The sequence below is a fragment of the Canis aureus genome, chromosome 36 (assembly GCF_053574225.1).
Source record: "Canis aureus isolate CA01 chromosome 36, VMU_Caureus_v.1.0, whole genome shotgun sequence".
In the NCBI taxonomy this organism is placed as follows: Eukaryota; Metazoa; Chordata; class Mammalia; order Carnivora; family Canidae; genus Canis; species Canis aureus.
In genome coordinates this window covers 13297248-13319951 of record NC_135646.1, presented here as the reverse complement: position 1 = coordinate 13319951, position 22704 = coordinate 13297248, and the positions used below count along the sequence as shown (strand labels likewise).

Below are 22704 nucleotides of genomic sequence, written 5' to 3'. Positions count from 1 at the left end.
TCACTCTGAGGTCCAGTCATTAGCCTGAGCTGTGCAACCAGATGTCAACCAGGGGAGCGAGTCCTCTTGGGCACACCGACCACTCACATCTCCATGGAACTACGGCCCCAACCCCACAACTAACTCCAGCTGCATGAAAGACTCTAAGTGATAACTGCCCTGCTGAGACCTCCCACGAGCCTGACTCACAAATCGTGCACATGATAAATGGCTATTTGTGCACTAAGATTCGGACTAATCATTTGTTATGTAACAGTTGTAACCAGAAACTCTATTGACTCCTTTAATCTGCACAACCACCTTGCAAAATATCTCCTCTTATTGCTCTCTTTTTTTTTTTTTCAAATGAAGATACTCTCAGAGATGTGAAGTGGTATTTTCTTTCTTTTTTTAAAAAACGATTTACTTATTTATTTATTAGAATGGTGGGGGGCTGAGGGAGAAGGAGAATCGAAGGCCGACTCCCCACTGAGCATAGAGCCTGAGTTGGGGTCTCCATCTGACGACCCTGAGATCATGACCTGAACCACAATCAAGAGTCTGAGGCTTATTTTTATTTTTTAAGATTTATTTATTTATTTATGAGAGAGAGAATGAGAGAGGCAGGCTTCATGCTGGGAGCCCGATGTGGGACTCGATCCTGGGACTCCAGGATCATGCCCTGGGTCAAAGGCAGGCGCTAAACCACTGAGCCACCCAGGGATCCCCGAGTCTGAGGCTTAACTGACTGAACTACCCAGGCGCCCCTAAGATGTTAAGTGGCATTTTCAATGTTACATGGCTTGTGAGCAGCAATGCTGGTTTTTGAACCCAGGTAGTCGGGTTCCAGAGTCCTTGCTCTTAAGGGTCTTGAAATGGAGGTGTTAGCAGATCTGAACTTCTCATATGACATTTCAAATCCTCTTAGCCTCAGCTGTTTCTGGAACCAGAGGCCACTTGCTCCAGCATCAGTCACTTCTGCAGAGAGACCAGTACAGTGTGGCCTCTTGTCGAGTTCATCTTGCCCAACACTCCTGCTGCACGTGCTACCAGTGTCTCAGGAATCCCTGTTGGTCCTGAGGCACAAGATGCTGTAGGATCCTCTCTGAGCCCATTCATGTATGCCCAGGAAGCATAGAGGGACTAACACTCCACAGAGCAAACTCAACCTCCAGACTAACTCTTCTCCCTCCCTTCTGTAGACACATTTCTGAGAAGCACTTAATTCTGAGAAGCAGGTTCTCAGAGGCCCACTTGCAGATCAAGCAATCTATAGCACTTGATACAAAATAGTAGTCAGCTTGGTAATATTCCATCCTATTAGCTTTGTTTTCTCCACCTTTGCTGTTTTTAGTTCACTTCTTCTACCTCCTTAAGAAGAAGAAATACACAAGCCATGGTTTCAAGCCTTGCTTCCTGGGAAGCTTAGGTCAAGATAATAGCTGAAAATATTTTCACTAAATGATTATGCGTGTGTATGCATAAAATATATAGCACTGTTTTGCATATTTTAAGCTTTTAAAATGTATTATATCATGAGATCATTCTGCAAGTTATTTTGTTCACTCAACACTACATTTTGGAAAATTTCCCATGCTGATACGTGAAGCTATAAATCATATATATTAAATGCTATATATTATTTCATTGTATGACTGTGTCTTAGATCATTTATCCATTCTCCTATATATGGACATGCATAAGATGCTTAGAATTCACTACTAAAATGTTAGCGTGATGAGTAATGTTTTTATCTTAGGCACATATGTGATAAATCCTCCAGGGTCTACTTAGGGAATTGTTGGACTGAAGTGTGCACATATTTCAATTTTACTAACTATTGCCAAAGTTATCTTCAAAATCATGGAAGTTCTACATATTCTTGAAAACACGACATTGACTTTTTTTAAACACTATTTTTTTAGAACAATTTTAGGTTTACAGCAATGTTGAGAAGGTATAGAGATCTCTCCTATATCTCCTGCCTCCACACGCGTCCTCACATGCCCCATGATTAACATCTCCATCAGAGTGCTACCTTTGTTACAATTGATAACCCTACATTGACCTATCATAATCTCCTAAAATCTACGGTTTACCTATGGTCCTTGGTGTTGTACATTCTATAATTTGGACAAATGTATAATAACATACATTCATCATTTATAGTATAATATGGACTATCTTCACTGCCCTCAAAACCCTGTTCTCCCATATTTATCTGTCGCACCCCTCCTCAGTACCAAGCACCCACTGATCTTTTTACTATCTCCACAGTTTTGCTTTTTCCAGAACGTCAATTAGCTGGAATCATACAGTACACAGTCTTTCCAGACTGGCTTCTTTCATTCTGTAATATACACGTAAGTTTCCTCCATGTCTTCATGGCTTGATAGCTTGTTTCTTTTTAGTACTGAATAATATTCCTTTGGATATAGCACAGCTTAATTATCCATTCAGTTACTGAAAAAGTGTTTTGGTTGCTTCCAGGCTTAGGAAATTATGAGCAAAGCTGCTATTAATATGCACATGCAGACTTTTGTGTGGACATCAATTTGAAAATTTGGGGATTTGTTCATTTGGATATATGTCAAAATATACAATTCCTGAATCATATGCTAAAAGTATGTTAGCTTTGTAAGAAACTGCCAAATTATCTTCCAAAGTAGTTGTACTGGGGGATGCCTGGGTGGCTCAGCAGTTGAGCATCTGCTTCAGCTCAGGTCATGATCCCAGGTCAGGGGATCGAGTCCCACATCGGGCTCCCTGCGAGGAGCCTGCTTCTCTTTCTATGTCTCTGCCTCTCTCTGTGTCTCTCATGAATGAATGAATGAATATTTAAAACAAACAAACAAAAACAAAGTAGTTGTACCATTTTACCTTCCCACCATCAAAGAATGAGAGTTCTTCTAGCTCCACTCCCTCATCAGCATTTCGTGTTGGCAACGTTTCCAATTTTGACCATTCTAATAGGTGTGTAGCAATATTTCACTATTGTTTCAATTTGCATTTCCATGATGATGTATAAAGTAGAAATCTTAAGTTTTTAAATTTGAATTCCAATATAGTTAACATACATTGTTATATTACTTTCAAATATACAATGTAGTCATCCAGCAATTCTATATATTACTCAGTGCTCATTGTGTTAAGTGTACTCTTTAATCCCCATCGCTTTTTTCACCCATCCTCCCTCCCCTGCTCACTTCCCTCTGGTAGCCATCAGTTCTCTATAGTTAAGAGTCTGTTTCTTGGCCCCCCACTCTCTCTCTTTTCTATTCATTTGTTTTGTTTCTTAAATTCTACAAATGAGTAAAATCATATTGTATATGATAGTTGTCTTACTGACTTATTTTGCTGGCATTATACTGTCTAGCTCCATCTACGTTTTGGCAAATAGCAAGATTTCATTTTTTTCCTCTGGCTGAGTATATTCCTTTGTATGTATATACACCACATCTTCTTTATCTCTTCATCTATTGATGGACGCTTGGACTGCTTCCATAATTTGGCTGTTGTAAATAATGCTGCAATAAACATAGGGGGGCATGTATACCTTTGAATTAGTATTTTTTTATTTGGGGGGTAAATACCTAGTAATGTACTTACTAGATCATAGGATAGTTCTATTTTTAGCTGTTTGAGGAAACTCCGTATTATTTTTAAAGTGGATCATCTATCTTTTAATGTGCCTATTTGCCACCTGCATATCTTCTTTGGCGAGGTGCCCGTCAAGGTCCTTGGTCCATTTTTTTATTAATTGGGTTGTTTTCTTATTTTTGAGTTTCTTTTTTTTTAATTTTTTATTTATTTATGATAGTCATACAGAGAGAAAGAGAGAGAGCCAGAGACACAGGCAGAGGGAGAAGCAGGCTCCATGCACCGGGAGCCCGACGTGGGATTCGATCCCGGGTCTCCAGGATCACGCCCTGGGCCAAAGGCAGGCGCCAAACCGCTGCGCCACCCAGGGATCCCTATTTTTGAGTTTCGAGAGTTCTTTGTATGTTTTGGATAGTCCTCTATCAGATATGTCTTTTGTAAATATATTTTGTGGCTCATCTTCTCATTTTCCTGATATTGTCATTCACAAAGTAGCTTTTAATTTTAATGAGGTCCATCTTATCCATCTTATCCAAAGGATAAGGTGTTGTATCTAAAAAGTTATTACCATACCCAAGGTCATTGAGGTTTTCCCTATTTTCTTCTAGAAGTTTCACACCTTTGCATTTTACATTCAGGTCTATGATCCACTTTGAGTTAATTTTTGTGACAGGTCACTGTCTAGATTTTTTTTTATTGTTGTTGCATGAGCATGTCTAGTTACCCTTGCACCATTTGCTGAAAAGACTATCTTTGCTCCATTTTATTGCCTTTGCTCTTTTGTCAAAGATCAGTGACTGTATTTATGTGGGTCTATTTCTAGGCTCTCTATTCTTTTCCACTAAACTATTTGTCTATTTTTTCACCAATACCACATTGTCCTGGTTACTATAATTTTACAGTAACAGAACTTTATTCTTCTTCAATATTGTATTGGCTATTCTGGGACTTTTGCCTCTCTGTATAAATTTTAGAATCAGTTTGGTAATATCCATAAGATAACTTGCTGAGATTTTGATTGGGATGGCATTGACTCCATAGGTCAAGTTGGGAAGAACAATCGTCTTGATAATATAGAATCTTACTATTCATGAACATGTAGTATCTCCCTACTTATGTAGTTCTTTGATTTAATCCATCAGAGGTCTATAGTTTTCTTCATACAGATGTTGTACATATGTGTTTTTAGATTCATACCTAAATACTTCATTTTAGGGGGTGCTAATATAATTTATGTTGTGTTTTTGATTTCTAGTTCCACTTGTTGATTGCTGGTATATAGGAAAGCAATCGACTTTTGTACATTAACCTTGCATCCTGAAACTTGCTATAATCACTTATCAGGTTCAGGAAGACTTTTTGTTAGTGCTTTTGGATTTCTCCATAGATGATCATGTCATCTGTGAGCCAAGCTTTATTTCTTCTCAATCTGTATGCTTTTTAGTTTCTTTTATTGTCTTATTGCATTAGGCTAAATTTATCAGAATTTAAAGCTTTTTTTAACTTTATGAATTTGGAGAGGAATTAAATTTTTTATTTGCATTTCCCCAGATTATTGGTGAAATTGAGCATATTGATTATTGTGATTATTGATGAGATTTAAGCATATTCTCATTTTTCAAATTTTTGTCTTATTGATTTTTTTTAGTAAACTTAATATATTCTGAATTCTAATCTTTTGTTTATTGAATGCATTGCAAGTATGTTTTCCCATTCTGGGATTTATATTTTCATTTTTATGAGTTTCACTGACTGAAAATATTTAATATAGGGATGCCTGGATGGCTCAGTGGTTTAGCGCCTGCCTTCAGCCCAGGGCATGATCCTGGAGTCCCAGGATCAAGTTCCACGTCAGGCTCCCTGCATTGGGCCTGCTTCTCCCTCTGCCTGTGTCTCTGCCTCGATCTCTCTCTCTCTCTCTCTCTCTCATAAATAAAAAAATCTTTTTTAAAAAATTTAAAAAAATATTTAATATATTTGGGTAATCTGTGTATCCTTATATGTCTTTAACTTTCTTTTTTTTGTCTCTAACTTTTTGAATCTTTCTCAAACAAGACTCAAAATGTTTATAAAAAAACCAGGAGATCAGAGCTATGTTTCTAAAAAATTTTTAAATTTGGTTTTTACATTTAGGTCTTTAGCTCATCTTGAATAATTTATTTTTTGGTAGGGTTCAGGTAAGAATCTCAGTATACTTTTTTTCTGTATAGAAACAACACATTATACTGTATCACATATGATTTCTTTATATTTCATCTTTTGAACTTTTTATTCTATTTTACTTGTTAATTTTTCTATCCCCATGTTGTTATCAACCACATTGTCTTAATTAATATATAATCTTATAATTCCTCTACCATTTCCTTCTTTTTCGAACTCTCTTGGCTATTCTTCATTTTTTTAAAGGATTTAATTTATTTATGAGAGACACAGAGAGACAGAGACATAGGCAGAGGGACAAGCAGGCTCCCTGCAGGGAGCCCGATGTAGGACTCGATCCCAGGATCACTACCTGAGCCAAAGGCAGATGCTCAAACACTGAGCCACCCAGGTGCCCCTGTCTTGCCTATTCTTGACTCGTTGTCCTTCTATATGAATTTTAGGAACAACTCTTTTTAAGATTTTATGAAAAGTCCTGAAAAAAACATTGTATTTTAAAAATAACAATATACCTTTATGAAAATGCATCTTCCTACCTAGGAACATGGTATTTTTGTAAGTCTTTATGCCTTTAAACAATTTATTGTACTTTTCCACAAAAGTATTAAATATTTTTGTTAGATTTATCTCTGGATACCTGACAGATTCTTTTGCTATTCTCTAGGCTGAGCAGACAAACCTTAAAATAAGTAAATATGACACTCAGAAAATGATGGGTTTTATGAAGTCAAAAACAAAGGATTATAGGTGGAACATTTCTGAAACAGTATAGAGAGGATCATTTTGGGCAGGTTAATAAACAGTCTTATAAGAGGAGGTTATATTTGAGCTGAGGCCTGAATAGTGAAAGGTGCCAGCCTTGTACAGGTATGAAAGAAAACCAAAAATTCAAGGTCTTGAAGGGCCAGTGCATCTAGAGCCAAGTGAAGCAGGAAGAACTGTATGAAATGCAGTCAGATGATGAAGACCCTTGCAAACCAGAGTAAGGAACTTAAATGAGCATGGACAGTGGAGCTTTGTTTTACCCACTGAGAGCCTTAGAGAGATCAACTATTTGGGCTAAGGAAGCCCAAGACACACTGGACGTATCCATTCTTGCATGACAGGAGTGGCCTTAAAGTAAATGTGGCCTTTCTTCTAAAACTCCAAAACTACAGTGCCAATGTATCCGTCATACAATTCTTACTGACAGACATAAGATAACAGCAATCATGATTCACATTTAAATTCTAATGGGTTGCCATAGATTAATGGTAGGCTCTTGTCAAAAACTGTTTTTATTACTTACTATGAGTGTTTTTATTACTACTAGCTCTCATGTTACTTGCATGAGAGCATTCTGGATTCTGCTTACTGAAGCAATCTTTTTTCCAAGACCCAGTCAGAGTTCTCTGTTCATCCTATCTGCCAAGAGTGTTTATATATTCATCTGGCAACTCAACATCTGGCCACTATCAAAATTCACTCTTCCATTGAAAAGAGGATAACCTTCAAAGCTGACATATATTTAGCTACATCTGTCTGGATCTTTTTGCAATTTCCTTTCCCATGCTTTCTAAACCCCAGCAGCCACTTTTTCTCCTGCTCACGGCCACTCCATCACTAGGCACCATCTTTGGGAAAGCTCCACATCCAATCCAGTCCTGCTCAGTGAGATAATAGCATGCAGTGATTACAACAGAGCTGGTTTATTAACTATGATTGCGTCATTGATCAGCTTAACCCAGTTCTTAGCTTTCCTGCACAGTATTTATCTGAATTGAAAAAGAAATGCATGGCATAAGGCAGTATAGATGAAAGCATTTAAGGAGGGCAGGTTTTTCCCCCCAAAGCCAAAACAAATATTTGGAAGCTTTCAAGTGGGTATATGAAAAGTAAAGCATCCTAGTAATCTTGATTCTCCACTAATGTGTGATTCTGAATGCTGATCTTGGCAGTACTTATTACAGATTTCTTCCATCCCTAGATAACTCAATGCCTTAAGGGCATTTGGAATTGGAAAGGACTATTAGCTCTTCTTCATCTTCTATCATCAACAGGGTAATTCTCTCGTGTGTCCTTGAGCGGTTCTCACTTACATGACCCATAGCACCTTTTCCAAACCCTTACAACTACATAACACTCAGTATTATACTAAAAACTTGGGGCAGCACTTTGAAGCTGACTTCATCATTTCCTTCATTACTTACTATGTAACTGCAGGCAAGTTATATGACCTTCATGTGTCTCAGTTTTCTCTTCTTAAAGTGTTGATGGTAGAGGTTTTGGATCAATTGATTGATTTAAAACAGAACTTGACATATAACAAGTATTCAATATGTCATATGCTATTAATATTTTTTCTGTCAAATGCTCCATTCCTCCCCAAACACTGCTTTTAAAAAATGACCATACTAATTACTTCACAGTTGACATAGGTCATCATGCTGAACCCTCTCATATGCTTATCCTTCGCTTTCTGCTAATTTAGCCTCTAGCCATTCTTCCTTTTTGTCTCCCATCTTAGGAACTATTCTTCTACCCAAAAATGATTAATGTTTCTGTGTGCCAGACATAGTATCCTCCAGAACCTTGTTAATTTATTATCCCCCTCTCTCAAATATCCTCAACATTTTCTTCTTCCATGACTAATTCTGGCCCATAAATATGTTCAAGTCTCTTAATTTTAAAAAATTCTGTAGCACAACAGATAGTTGGAAGATAGTTCGGTAGTTCCTACAAAGCATTAAAATACAATCTAGCAATTGTACCCCTAGGTATTTAACCAAATGAGTTCAAAACTTACATATATACCAAAACCTACACGTGAAATGTTGGTAGCATCTTTATTCATAATTATGAAAAACTGAAAACAACTGACATGTCCTTCATAGATGAATGGATAAACAAACTATGGTACATCTATACATTGAAATATTGATCAGCAATAAAAAGAAATGAGCTATCAAGCCTCAGAAAGACATAGGGAAAACTTAAATACATATTACTAAGTGAACAAAGCCAATCTGGAAAGGCTATATACTAGATGATTTCAACTATATGACATTCTGGAAAAGCTAAACTGTAGAGACAGTTAAAAAAATCAGTATTTGCCAGGGATCAGGGAGGGAGAAATAAGTAGAATATGGAGGGCTTTGAGGGCATGAAACCATTCTATATGATGGATAATGATGGATGCATGACATTATTTGGCAAAATCTGTACAACCACAATAGATACAGTGAACTTTAAACTATGGATTTAGTTAATAATAACATATGAATATTGGCTCATCAATAATAACTAATGTACTGCACAAATGCAAGTTGTTAATAAAAGAAAACACCAGGGATGCCTGGGCAGCTCAGTTGGTTAAGCGTCTAACTCTTGATTTTGGCTCAGGTCACGATCTCAGGGTTGTGGGATCGAGCCCTGCATTGGGCTCCCACTCAGCAGGGAATCTCCTTGAGATTCTCTCTTTCCCTCATAGGCCCCTCCTACCTCTCTCAAATAAATAAATAAATAAATCTTTTTAAAAATAATAATAGAAAAAACTGGACTAGAAGAATATATGAGAACTATCTGTATTTTGGGTTTAATTTTTCTGTAAACCTAAAAGAAATAAATGTTAATTTTTAAAACCTTAAGCTTTAAATATATCCTTTCACAGTAGCATCTAGATTAGTATTTAACTGCTAGAAGGCATACACACACACACACACACACACACACCAGGGGGTAGGAATCTTGGAGGCCCACTTAGAACTCTGCCTATCTTACTATTCTATCCTACACTGTCAACTCCCAACAACATCCTTCGTGGTAATAGACTAAAGTTGATGTCCCCTAGACTTGTAAATTGGGCTCTTCTTCTTTTTTCCCCCTTTCCATATATTTACCTGGATTACTTTAACTACTTCCATGGTTTCAACTACTTTTTACACAGTGTTAACTATAAAAATTGATCTGTCCTACCTAGTCGAATCTTCTGAACCCCCCCATACCCATATTTCTAGCTGCCTCTTCATGGTATCCATTGGAATATCCAGTAGAGACTTAGGGAAAACTCATTAATGCTCCTATGGACCGCACGTAAAATAAGAACATAATTCTCCCTTCAACTTCTGTTTTCGAATGAGATCATCATTTACTCGGTAGCTCAAAACAGAAAACTTGGGGCTTTGCTTGATATTTATTAAAGGCTTAGTTTAGATTAGGGACTCTCTTAAATTCTTTATAAGTATTAACATTTAATCCTCACATGACATCTCTGTGGGAAAGGTACTATTATTGGAAACCTTGGCCAAGAACCTTTCCCGGGGTATTATATCTAGGACAAGGTAGTACTGGAGACAAAACTGTCTGGCTCAAGATCGAAGCTCTTAACCACTGTGCTATCTATTTTTTCTTTCCCCATACCCACTTGGTTATCGAATCTTACTAATTATATCTCTGCAATATCATCCAAACTTATCTCCTTATTTCTAACTCTGCTGTCATGGCCTTGGTTCAGCATCTCATGAAATATTTCTCTAATCTCCAGACTGGGGTTCCCATCTACAACTCTTGTTTATTTAAAATAACCTCTACATCCCACTCATACCAATTGCACTTAAACGGAATCAAAAGTTTTTACTGCCCTACTTAAAGTCTTATCCAAACTTTGTAGCTTGCCACACAAAACCTTTCTCCATCCAATTCCTGCCCATATTTTCTGCCTTGTCCCTTTGTTTGTAAGTGAATCTGTGTCATGCCTCCCATGGTACCCTTTTTCTGTCCATGTCTATATTCCTTTCAATGCTGTCGAGTTCCCTAAGAATAGGAATCTATATAGCGTAGTACTTGGCGTATAAAAAGGACTCAATAAATATGCATTGAATAAACTGTAATTAGACTCTATCGTTCGTTGTTTCAAAATTCCCATTAAAAGATTACTTCAAGAAATTAAATGGAGAATTTAATTTTGTGACTGAAAATGCCGACATATACCATATAATTCTCTCTATACAGAGTAGATGCACAGTAGTTAATTATACAGGAAATATTTCTATCTATCGAGATCAGGCCCTGGGGTCTCATTCTCTATTTCATGTGTTACATCAATATCTTTGTTCAAGCAGGTGTGTGACTGTATTTGTTTGCAGGTTGTTGGTTTTCTACTCCACAGCAATGGTTTTCTACTCCGGTTATTTCATTTTATCCCCCCCCCCCCTATTTATTTTGCTGCTAGATAAGAGACCTAACACTAATCCATCTCTAAACTACGTAGAGCCATTTGACTATGACAACTGAAGGGAAATGGCAGATATCATTGGGATGAACCGGCTCACCCAAGTACATTCATGGACTATAATAACATTAACATTTCCTCTTTTAAAAATTTTTATTTATTCATTCATGAGAGACGGAGGCAGAGAGAGAAGCAGGCTCCATGCAGGGAGCCCGACGTGGGACTCCATCCCAGGTCTCCAGGATCCCACCCTGGGCCAAAGGCAAGCGCTAAACCACTGAGCCACCCAGGCTGCCCTAAACAACATTTCCTAAAAGCCTGATTGGAACGTTATTTCTCAAGTTATAATTAAGTGATCCCCACCACTGGTTTCTGCTTTAGCAGAATCTGGTTAGTTACCTGTGGTCACCATTTTAAAATAAACTCTCACATTAGCAAACTTTCAAGGCAAGCTTGCTCCCTTCCTTGCTTGTTTACGCTTCTGATCATTTTCATGTGCTCCTTCTGCTAAAACCCAAGGGTGGACTCCTGACCTCCTTGCTAGAGGTGCGAATGAGGCCAGGGTTAGTGACTGCTCTGCGGATTCCCGGAGCTCCTCCTCCCCCAGCCCGTGACAGGTCTTTGGATGCTGAGGTCGGGGAGCAGGACGGGGGACGCTCCCGGGGCGCAGCTCGAAGGCAAGGCCGCCGAATCCCCGCGGGTCGGCGGGCGGACGAGGCGCCAGGGGCTCCGCGTGCAATGCGGGGCGAGGACCCCCCGGGCCAGCCCGCCGCTGCCAGCCGCGCCCCCAGCGGCCCCAGCGCCCCCAGCGCCCCCAGCGCCGCGCTCCCGCGGGCCGGGCCGGCGCGGGCCGCTGTCCACGGTGGGAGGTGCTGAAAGCAGGGCGCGGGCGCGGGCGCGGGCGCGGGGGCGAGGCGGGCTGCTCGAGCGAGCGCCCCCCTCCCCGCTCCGCCCCGCCGGCCCCCCCCTGCTCCCGCAGCCGTGTTCCGCGCGCCGGGAGGGGCGGGGGAGGGGGCGAGGGACGGGGGATCGGGGCGGAGAGAGCCGGCTCTGCCTCGGGGAAGGAGGGGATGAGAGTTGGGCAGAGCGGCGGGAGGCGGCGGCCGGCGAGGAGCCAGCGCTGGGTCCTGCAGGAGGACTCCCGGGAGCCACCATCATGGTGAAGAGGAAGAGCTCCGAGGGCCAGGAGCAGGACGGCGGCCGCGGCATCCCGCTGCCCATCCAGACCTTCCTGTGGCGGCAGACCAGGTGAGGGGCGCGCGGGGCCGGCGGCCGCCCGGGGCTGGGGGCGCTCCCGGGGCCGCCCGGGTCCCCGCCGCCGCCGCCGCCGCAGCCGCCGCCGCCGCCGCCGAGGCCGCGCCACAGCCCGCAGCTCCCTCTCTGGGGCTGGAGAGCGAGCCCTCTGCACCTGCTTAGAAAACGCGCATTTAAAAAATATTTCCGTGAAGTTTGGCCACACGCAGATTGGCAGTCGAATAAATATATACATTATTTAGGGGGTGGGAGGGCAGAAAGCCTAAGAAGAGGGGGCGGGGAACTAGGAAAGATAATTATGACTGGTTGTGCTCTTGCGTCCAATTCCCCCTCCATCTCCTGCTGTAATTCCAGGCCGGTGACCTGTTGTTTTTCCAGCTCCTGTTTGGCGAATATCTGCTATGCCCACTTGTTAACCATTTTTGCTCGGATTTAGCCAGTGTGGTCTTCCTGGTTCAAGACCCCGAGGAGGATGATTTTTGATAAGCATTTGTTTTTTTTTTGTTGTTGTTGTTTTTCCTGGAAAGACCTGAAACCTATTCCAATTACCAGGAAACAAGGTTTTCATCATCATCATCATCATCATCAATCATCATTATTATTATTATTGAAATTTATCAGATAAAAAATTAGGTCCTGGAAATCACAACCCACAAACTGTGTTCATTTTTAGTTTTTGATATAATTATACACGCGAGCAATACACCACTCCTGACCATTGACAATTTGGAATCTAATTAGGAAAAAAAAGTCGTTGGAATAAAAGTGGATACAGGAAATGTGGAGATCCACATCTCTTTCATATATGTAATTACACATGTGAAAGCAAATGTCGTCAGCTGTTCAACACCTGCTCATTAACAAGCTATAGGGAGGCATGAAATTTGAGTTTTAGAGCACTATGTCTTGTCCGTTGAAAAAATATGTCATAAAGATGCTGATAATTTTACTTATATTTATAACAACTATCTCTATTAATTTTTCAGTGCATTTTTGAGGCCTAAACTGGGGAAGCAATATGAAGCCTCGTGTGTGGTATGTGATATTCACCATTTAATGATTATTTCCATATTTGGTGTGGTAATTTCAACCCAAAGAAAGGCATTAAACTGTACTGACTGTATAGATTAATTTACTCAGCAAATATTATTGAGCACTTACTATGTGCTAGGCACAGTTCCAAATGATGGGATAGAGCAATAATCAAAATACAGTTTGCATTCTAGTAGCAGGAAGTCAAGCCTCTCCAAATAAGTAAAATACATAGTAAGCCAGATAGTGATAAGCACTATGGAGAAAAATGGATCAAGAAAAGAGACTGGGGGCACTGGTGGCTGGGGGCAGGGGTGGAGTGGATTCCTTGTTAAGAGCATTGGATAGGTAAGGTGCACTGCTAATGTGACTGGTAGACAAAACTGTGAAAGGGGGCTGGGGGGATAGGTAAGGGAAGAGCAAAGGGGAGGAGAAAGTCTAAAAGAACTTAGCCCAGAGTAGATAGGGGTAGAGGAGTAGAAGAAATAGTAGAGAGATAAGAAGTGCAATCTTTTTTTTTTTTTTAAAGTTTTTTCTATTATTATTCGTCTGACAGAGCGTGAGAGAGAGCACACAAGTAGGGGGAGTGGAAGGCAGAGGGAGAGGGAAAAGCAGGCTCCTCTCTGAGCAGGGAGCTGATGTGTAGGTGAATCCTAGGGCCCTGGGATCATGACCTGAGCAGAAGGCAGATGTTTAACTGACTGAGCCACCCAGGTGCCCCAAGAAGTCCAATCTTTAATCAACAGTATCACGACTGTTATGGTGGAAGTTAATGAGATGAGTGCCCGTGAACTTCTCAAAGTCATAGCAGTTCTAAACTTCTGTGTCTTGCATGGTTTGTGCAAGCCTGAAAATAAATGATATAAAATAATTATGGAAATAATGCTACTAGTATTTATACTCTATAGAGTGCACTTGTCCTGAGAGGCAAAGGGAATCCCATGTCCCTAAAAATGTCCAAATCACGAATTGAAAACAAAAGACATGAAATCATAAAGCAAAAATGAAATGAACTCTTCTTAGATTTCATTAAAATTTTGAACTCCAATAAAGGTCTTCACATTTCATATATTATAACCTAAAAGTGGAAACCTCCCCATTTGGGCCTTGCCATGAAAATTTGCAAATGATCACATAGATGACCTTCTGGGAAGGAGTTCTGAAATGTGTTAGGGTCATTAAAAATGATGAAAGCCAACTATAGAGTTTTAAACACACAGGGACACACACTCAACTAGGGCTTTGTTTTATTCTAACTCCTGCTCTTCAAAGTTGCTACGGAGATATTTTTAAAATATAATCTTTTAGTAAGGACCTTTTAATGGAATTTGTTGTACTTACTTCAAGTAAGAGTAATTTGACACTTAAAAAAATCACTGAGGCTTCCATAAATCATGCTTGCAATTATACTATCTTAATATCCTGACTTTTCCCTGTTCTTGGCAAAGATCTGGCATTTTTAATGTAGTCATACAATATTAAATAACTAAGTCACATAGATAGAGAAATAAAAATGTAGAAAGCAATTTTCAGGGTTTAAAAATAATGAGTTATATTAGTGATATTTAGGAAGAAAATGATATTAAGTACCCAGAGTGCCCTGATATTATAAAATAATGCAACTCATCTTCTAAACTGTATTCAGCAAGACTGTATAAATTCTTTATAATCCTTTAATGCCCAACATACTCACCCTTTACTTAATGAATCCTTAGATACCTGAGGGCTGAAGAATTTAAAAGCTTTTGGATCTGTCTTTATTTAGTTTAAAAACCAAAACAAAACCTCATCTCTGTTTACACTCCTTACCGAAACCTTAGCATGCCTTTCATTATGAAGGTGAATTTCTTATTTTCCTGTTTTGAACCAAAAGGTAATTAGTTTTCTTTGGAATCTCTGAATGAAGCCATGTCTTTTTCTCTGATATCCTTAATAATACTACAGCTTGAATACTTGGAGTCTGTATTATGATCACCCTAGGGCACACTTCCATGGTTTTCCTGATCACACGGGGCATAAAGGAGAAATCAGGCTCAGTTCACACAAGCCAAATATTTACCAGATTTATTTCAATATTTGGTAGCTATGCTTTATAGCACTTTAGAGTGCTATCCTCCTCCTCATTCAAATAACAACAACTGCCTAGGTCACATTCGTTCTGGGATGCTCCACTCTCTGAAAGTATCCCTGGCCAAGATAGATGATTTAATAAACCAGCAAAGCTTATGACTTATTTCCCTCCAGTCTTCTCTCCCTCCCTTTCATTTTTATTCAACAGATATATTAAGTATTTCTATGATTACAGGCATTAGGTGAGGAATGTTCTGTGCCAGGTTATTGACAAGGACATGAAATAATTCAGCGACCCTCAAATCAGATTTCTTGAAAGAGTTGTATCTTATTTAACATTTGTTGAACATTGACATCCACACTGTCCTCAAGACATTTTCCCAAAAGACATTTCACTTTGTTCCGCAGTTGCGACAGCCCCTTTGGATGCCTTAGCAGCATTTTATAAACTGTTACAGAATTGCCTGAATTAAATGTGGTGCTGTGTTCTTTTATTAGAGGAAGCTCATTTGGGTGAAAATAAAACTCACTTAATAACTCAAGTCCCGTATTTTAATTCAAAAACCTAAAAATGATTAAAATGATTGAAAAGAAATTATCACGGACCCATGATAACATGAAATGCAATGTGAGTGTCTAAAAAATTTGATCCAGGGATTTGTGTCTTTGTAGTACCTCGATCCCTAGTTTCTTGATAGTCATGATCTTCAATTCCTTATTTTACATGATTTTTTTTTCTTCTTTTTGGGTATCTGCAGTCCTTTGAACGAGTGTTGGTAGAAAACAAGCTGCACGGCCTCTCCCCAGCCCTCTCTGAAGCCATCCAGAGCATTTCCAGATGGGAGCTGGTGCAAGCTGCTTTGCCTCACGTCCTCCACTGCACGGCAACCCTGCTTTCCAACAGAAACAAGTTAGGTTGGTCCCTCCGCATTGCTTCTTCGCGGCACATGGTCGTCAGCACTCGTGGTAACAGCATCTATCGAGTGCTTATGCTTTTCGCAAGCACTGAATGCACATTATCTCATTTAATTCTCATAAAAGCCCCCTCACGTTGCTACCACAATGATATCCATTTTCCCAGTGAAGGCCCCGGCTCTCCCATTTTTAAATTTTGAATTTTATAACTTATATGCGAATATATTTTCCTTTTTAACATTAAAACATTACAGGGGAGTTAAAGACTATCCCCCATCCAAGATGAGTTCCAATCAGATTTCCCTTCTGCTCTCTCAACTCCCAAAGGGGGACCCCTTGTGCCTGGTAGTACTGTGTGTATGTGTATACGTGTGCATAAAGACTCTTCTTTTTTGGATTATCTTGCGGATTCCTCGTTTGCATATGTGCTCTTTTCCATCCAGTTCTTTCCCCTTATTTGAGTCTCTGCTCAAATGTTCCCTTTATAGAGGGGGTTTCTTGGTCACACTGTCTAAAGTAGAGTCGTTGCTATCTTCAGAGCCTGTGCTCTTAACCACCTTGCTGCCTATTTGGAGATATATGTGGGTATCCGACTGAGGAGGTATGACGCATGCCGTTTCTCCTCCTCTGACAGTACATTATGCTGCAGAGATTGTAGCCAGTTAGAAAGCCCCAAAACAAGAATGAGCCCTTCCAGCAGTGGTTGAAAGAAGTGTAGAGAAATGCTAGTGTCTCCCAGGAAATCAAATGCAGAGCAAAACAAAGATGTTCTTCCCATACCCAGGGTGGCTATCCATTGTTCTGGTAGCAGAGTTTGTCTTAATTTGACTCTGTGACTATCCCCATGCAGGCCACCAGGATAAACTTGGTGTTGCTGAGACAAAGCTCCTTCACACCCTGCACTGGATGCTCCTAGAAGCTCCCCAGGACTGCAATAGTGAGCGATTTGGGGGCACAGACCGTGGCTCCAGCTGGGGTGGCAGCAGCAGTGCGTTCATCCACCAAGTAGAAAACCAAGGTTCCCCAGGGCAGCCTTGCCACAGCAGCTCCAATGATGAAGAAGAGAACAACCGCAGGAAGATCTTCCAGAACTCCATGGCCACTGTGGAGCTCTTTGTGTTTCTGTTCGCTCCTCTGGTACACAGGATCAAGGTAAGGAGAGGACTAGTATTACGCTGATGGGGGGATAGAGGTGAGGTGGGCCTCAGATGGTGTTTTCATATTTCCATATTTGGTTGTCCTTGTCTGTATATGATCTCGTAGCAAGCCAAGACATGGACGGCTTCCTTTCTATATCAAACCACTGGACATTATTTCAAAAACACAGTTCGCAGCATGTCATTTACCTACTGAAAATCTTCAATGATTCTCCTTCTGCCCCAAGATAATGTCCAACATATTAAATATAAGGTATAAGGTCAAGGATGACCTTCTTCTTTTAATTTGTCATTTGCCAGTCCCTACTGGCATCTTCATGATCCAGCTCTGGGAGCCATTCCTTGAATATGTCCTTGCTGTTTGCTCTGCCCTCTTTCTTCTGTTCCCCTAATGATTTTCAAGCCTCAACCTCAATGTCATCATTTCCACAGATCTGTTCCTCTGAAACTCTCCAGGTAAACGGAATTGTATCTTTTTTGTATTTGTACAGCACCTTGTAAGCTATCTCTTTTATAATGTGGGTCTAGAGCAGAAATTTTAAACGGCTTATACATACTGTGGACTTTTCGACAGTGTTGTAGAATTGAGAATTGCTTTTCAAAATATTAAAGTTTAAAATACAAAAAGTAGGATTACATGGAGACCAATTGTATTAAAATGTAATTATATACAAGTATCCCTTGGGTCTGAAAGAGATAATATCATTTGAAGTTACTGTGCCACCACTCTCTAGCTGTGTGATCTTGGTGATATTACTTAATCTCTTGGATCTTCCATTAGATACACTTGTGGATACCACTAACACAAGGTGAATATATGTAAAGAAAGCATAGTCCCAACACATGGAGAGAAATCAAGATCTATTTGTTATTTCTGTGAATGAATAAATTATAGTGTTCCATCTGAGTGCTAAATTAAGGGATAAGAAGAAATTGATATACTCAAGTGTTCCTCAATAGAATATTTGAATCCTAATGTATGGATGGTTCAAGTTATATTTTTGTGTGTGCGTAAGTGTCCGTGTGTACATACATATAGATAGGTGGTTGTGACCATTAATAGTTACTATATGGAGAATAAACTAGTAAGTCTTTTCATTCATTTTAGTTTTATTTAAAATTCACTTTCACTTGGGGCACCTGTGTGGCTCAGTCAGTTGAACGTCTGCCTTCAGCTCAGGTCATGGTCCCATGGTCCTGGGATCCAGCCCTGTGTCGGACTCCCTGCTCAGTGGGGAGTCTGCTTCTCCCTCTCCCTCTGTCCTTCCTGCTGCTCGTGCTTGCTCACTCTCTCAAATAAATAAAATCTTTTAAAAAATTGTTTTAATTCACTGTCGTTTGACACTGTCCCATTGCTGCTAGGAATAGAATTCCTAAAAGTGCTTTGTAAATTCCGAAAGTGCTTTGCATGCACTGGCCACGTTGTCCATGAAACATACTATATGTTGGCAAATTGAATTCAAATAAAATTTCAAAAGTAAAAATCTTAAAAAAATAAAGAAACATACTAAAAATTTTAAATGTCATGAAATCAAATTAAATGGCTACTTTAAAATCTTTGACTTTCCTTTTTTTTTTAATCTTTGACTTTCCATTTTAAAAAGTCTTTTATGATGCTTAGACTTACTAAAAAGCATTGTTCTAATAGAGGCCATTCCCTGGCTTAGGGGGCCAGCAGGTCCAGGCTCCTGCTCACTTTCTCAGCCCCATCTCCCTCCATGTAGATAGTCAATAGGCTTTCTCTCCCTCACTAGCCTCCAAGCTCTGAGGCTCGCCGTCACACTCACTCTTGCTTTCAAGTCCTGTGCTGGTTTTTCCTTCTGTATGAAACATCACCATCTCAGGAAGAATTTTCCTGGCTACTTTAGTGTCACTAGCACATGACCACACATTTTTTTCCCTCTTTGCACTTATCAGTACCCGAAATTATTTTCTGCGGTTGTTTGCATGTTCGTGGCATCACCCCCACTAGAACAGAATTCTTGAGCAAAAGGACATTGCCTATTCGGGTCACACTGTATTGCAATGTCTAGAATACTGTCTGGCCAAAATGAAGTACTCAATAACTATTTAATAAGTGAGTAAAACCAAATTATTATCAGAGGCTGATCCAGGTGCTAAGAGTAGTGATGATATGTAGATATAGTCCTTAAAATGGAGAGGACGGGAAAGAAGGCTTCTTTAAATAGTGAGAGCCCATAGAGATGTCTGTCTGTGGAGAAATATCCTCTGAATTAAAAAAATGTGAAAATACAGTACTGATGGGAATGGCTGTAATTTCATTTGAAGACATGGCTGAGCATCCAAGTCTTGGAAACAGGCCTGCATTTGATCCTACGGTTGCTATTCCCTACTATGGGACATAGAGCAAGCCTCAGTTTTCCTCAAGTATAAGTTGGACGTGAGAATAGTTTTGTGGGGCACTGTGATGAAACGTATGATAGTGCTCAACATTACACGTGAAAGGGTATTAAATGTTAGTTGCTTTTAGCGTTGGCATTTTATCACTCTTCGTATTTTGCATTATTATTAGAAGGGGAGCCAGATCCTCTCTTAGGGGAGAGAGTACACAGATAGTTTCTGGCTCAAGACCCTCAAGTGTTACTAATGCCCTGGAGCATTTATAAGGGAGTATTGGAGCATTTTTAAGGGAATAAGACAATGCATATAAAACATGGTACCATGACTAAATCATAATAAAGATTATTAGCTGTTATTACTAACATATTATTATTTCATCATTTTATTATGACTATGAAGGGAATCTTGTTCCAGATGCTATAGGGAATAAAAAATATTAATGAGTCAATAAGTTTCTCCACAAGGCTTTCTTTTTTTTTTTTAATCTTTTTTTTTTTTTTTTTTTCTCCACAAGGCTTTCTCCTTCACCTCACCTGTGTGAGCTGTTTGCTTTTTTACATGTAGTCAGGGAATGTATAGTCCTTAGGTCAGGGTTTCTCTGCTTTGGCACTGTTGTCATTTGGGGCCAAATAATTCTTCCTTGTGGGACATTGTCCTGTGCTGTGTAGGCTACCAGACACATTCCTGGCCCCTAGTCACCAGATACTAGTATCACCTCCTCCTTTTGAGTTGTGACAGCCACAAATGACCTCAGACACTGCCAAATGTCCCCCCAAGTGGGTGAGCAGGGGGTGAGAATTGCCCCTGATTGACAATCACTGCCTTAGGTTTCCACCCTCTTGTCCCTACTATACCTGTGTGGACTGCTCCTCACCAGCATCATTTGATGTCCTTTATCTCCCTCTCCTTCCTTTACATTGTCCGTCAATATTCCAACCCCAGGTAATGACCCAATTCCACTTCTACCCCTACCCCCAGATACTTGCACATTCCTGGGGGCAAATCACACAACCATCCAGACTGGTGTTTCTACAGAGTGGTGGTGTGGAAACTCTGTGGTGTCCAAACTCTGTGATGCCCACCTTGTCATTCTTTTTCTTGACTTTACTCCTTCCCATTGCCAAGCAGCACTTCCACAGACAGTGCTGTGTGTTGGGGCTCTTCTATGACATGGTGCTGCAGGAGGTGTGGGAGGCTGAAATCCTGCTGAAACCACTTTCTAACTGGATTCACAGTCTCCTGAATTGTCTCATCAAATTTCAACACTAAATTGAATCAACACTAAAGTGATCTATGTAGATCTGACTGTATCACCAACATGCTTAAAGTAATTTGTTGATTTCTCATCATAACAGCAAGTGAAACTCCAGATCTTTATTCTAGTAACTGGGCCCTCTTCTAACTAATCCTCCTGCCTGCGAGTTCCTTGGAGTCTCCCCAGGAACATAACATGCTTTCTACCAGGCCTATTCTCATGCTAGTCCTAGAATGCTTTCCTGCCCTGCCCTTCTGCCTAGAAAACTCTTCTCCATCCTTCACAACTACATTTAAGATCCATTCCTCTCTTCCTCTAGCTTTATGATAACCCATCTTCCCTCTGGTAGTCATCAGTTCTCTATAGTTAAGAATCTGTTTCTTGGTTTGTCTCTCCTCTCTCTTTTTTTTCTTTGATCATTTGTTTTGTTTATTAAATTCCACATATGAAAGAGGAATTGGTGGGGGGATAGGGTAACTGGGTGATGGGCACTAAGGAGGGCACATGATGTGTTGAGCACTGGGTGTTATGCTGTATGTTGGCAAATTGAATTTAAATTTTAAAATTCCACACATGAGTGAAATCATATGGGATTTTTCTTTCTCTTATTTATTTCACTTAGTATTATATTCTCTCTCCATCCATGTCATTATAAATGACAAGATTTCACTCTTTTTCATGGCTGGATAATATTCCATTGTGAATCTATATATCACATCTTCTTTATCCCTTCTTCTATTGATGGACGACACTTCGCCTGCTTCCATAATCTGGATATTATAAATAATACTGTAAAAAGTTAGGGGCACCTGTATCCCTTGGAATTGGTTTTTTAAAACTTATTTATTGGGTAAATACCCAGTAGTGTGATTACTGGATCATAGGGTGGTTCTAGTTTTAACATTTTGAAGAACCTCCATAGTGCTTTCCATAGTGGTTGCACAAATTTGCACTCCCACCAGCAGTGTGAGAGGGTTTTTTTTTTTCTCCACATCCTTACCAATACTTGTTTCTTGTGTTTTTGATTTTAGCCATTCTGACAGGTGTGGGGTGATATCTCATTGTGGTTTTGAATTTGCATTTCCCTGGTGGTGTGTGAGATTGAGCATCTTTTCATGTATTTGTAGGCCATCTGTATGTCTTCTTTGGAGAGATGTCTGTTTGTGTCTTCTGCCCATTTTTTAATTGGATTACTTATTTTGGGGGTGTTGAGTTTTAGAAGTTCTTTATATGTTTTAGATACTTGTCTTTTATCAGATATGTCATTTGCAAATATCTTCTCCCATTCGGTAGGTTGCCTTTTAGTTTTGTTGACTTTTTCCTTCATTATACAAAAGCTTTTTATTTTGATAGAGTCCCAATAGTTTATTTTTGCTTTTATTTCCCTTGCTTCAGGTGATATATCTAGAAAAATGTTGCTGTGGCTATGCCAGAGACATTACTGCCTGTGTTTTCTTCTAGGATTTTTATGGTTTCAGGTCTTTAATCCATTTTGGTCCTTAACCCATTTTGAATTTATTTTTATGTATGATGTAATAAAGAGGTCCAGTTTCATTCTTTTGCATGTGGCTGTTCAGTTTTCCCAACACCATTTGTGGAAGAAACTTTTTTCCCACTGCATGTTCTTTCCTCCTTTGTTGAAGATTAATTGACCATATAATTGTAGGTTTAATTCTGGGTTTTCTGTATTGTTCCATTGATCTATGTGTTTA

General features: G+C 39.8%; 1 protein-coding gene across 14 annotated transcripts in view; it reads left to right on the top strand.

Annotated features, from left to right (window-relative positions):
- The first annotated feature begins 11963 nt into the window (after positions 1-11963).
- The window catches only part of UNC80 (unc-80 subunit of NALCN channel complex), a 215487-nt gene continuing 204746 nt past the window's right edge, over positions 11964-22704 (top strand). For 13 of the 14 annotated variants that reach the window (XM_077885394.1, XM_077885390.1, XM_077885389.1 and 10 more), the window contains exons 1-4: positions 11965-12196; positions 13189-13237; positions 16063-16219; positions 17070-17371. In XM_077885394.1, the coding sequence (XP_077741520.1) occupies positions 12105-12196; positions 13189-13237; positions 16063-16219; positions 17070-17371 (600 nt within the window). In that variant the 5' untranslated portion in view covers positions 11965-12104. Of the gene's footprint in view, positions 12197-13188; positions 13238-16062; positions 16220-17069; positions 17372-22704 lie in introns of all 14 variants that reach the window. The other variant, XM_077885391.1, reaches the window with a different exon arrangement.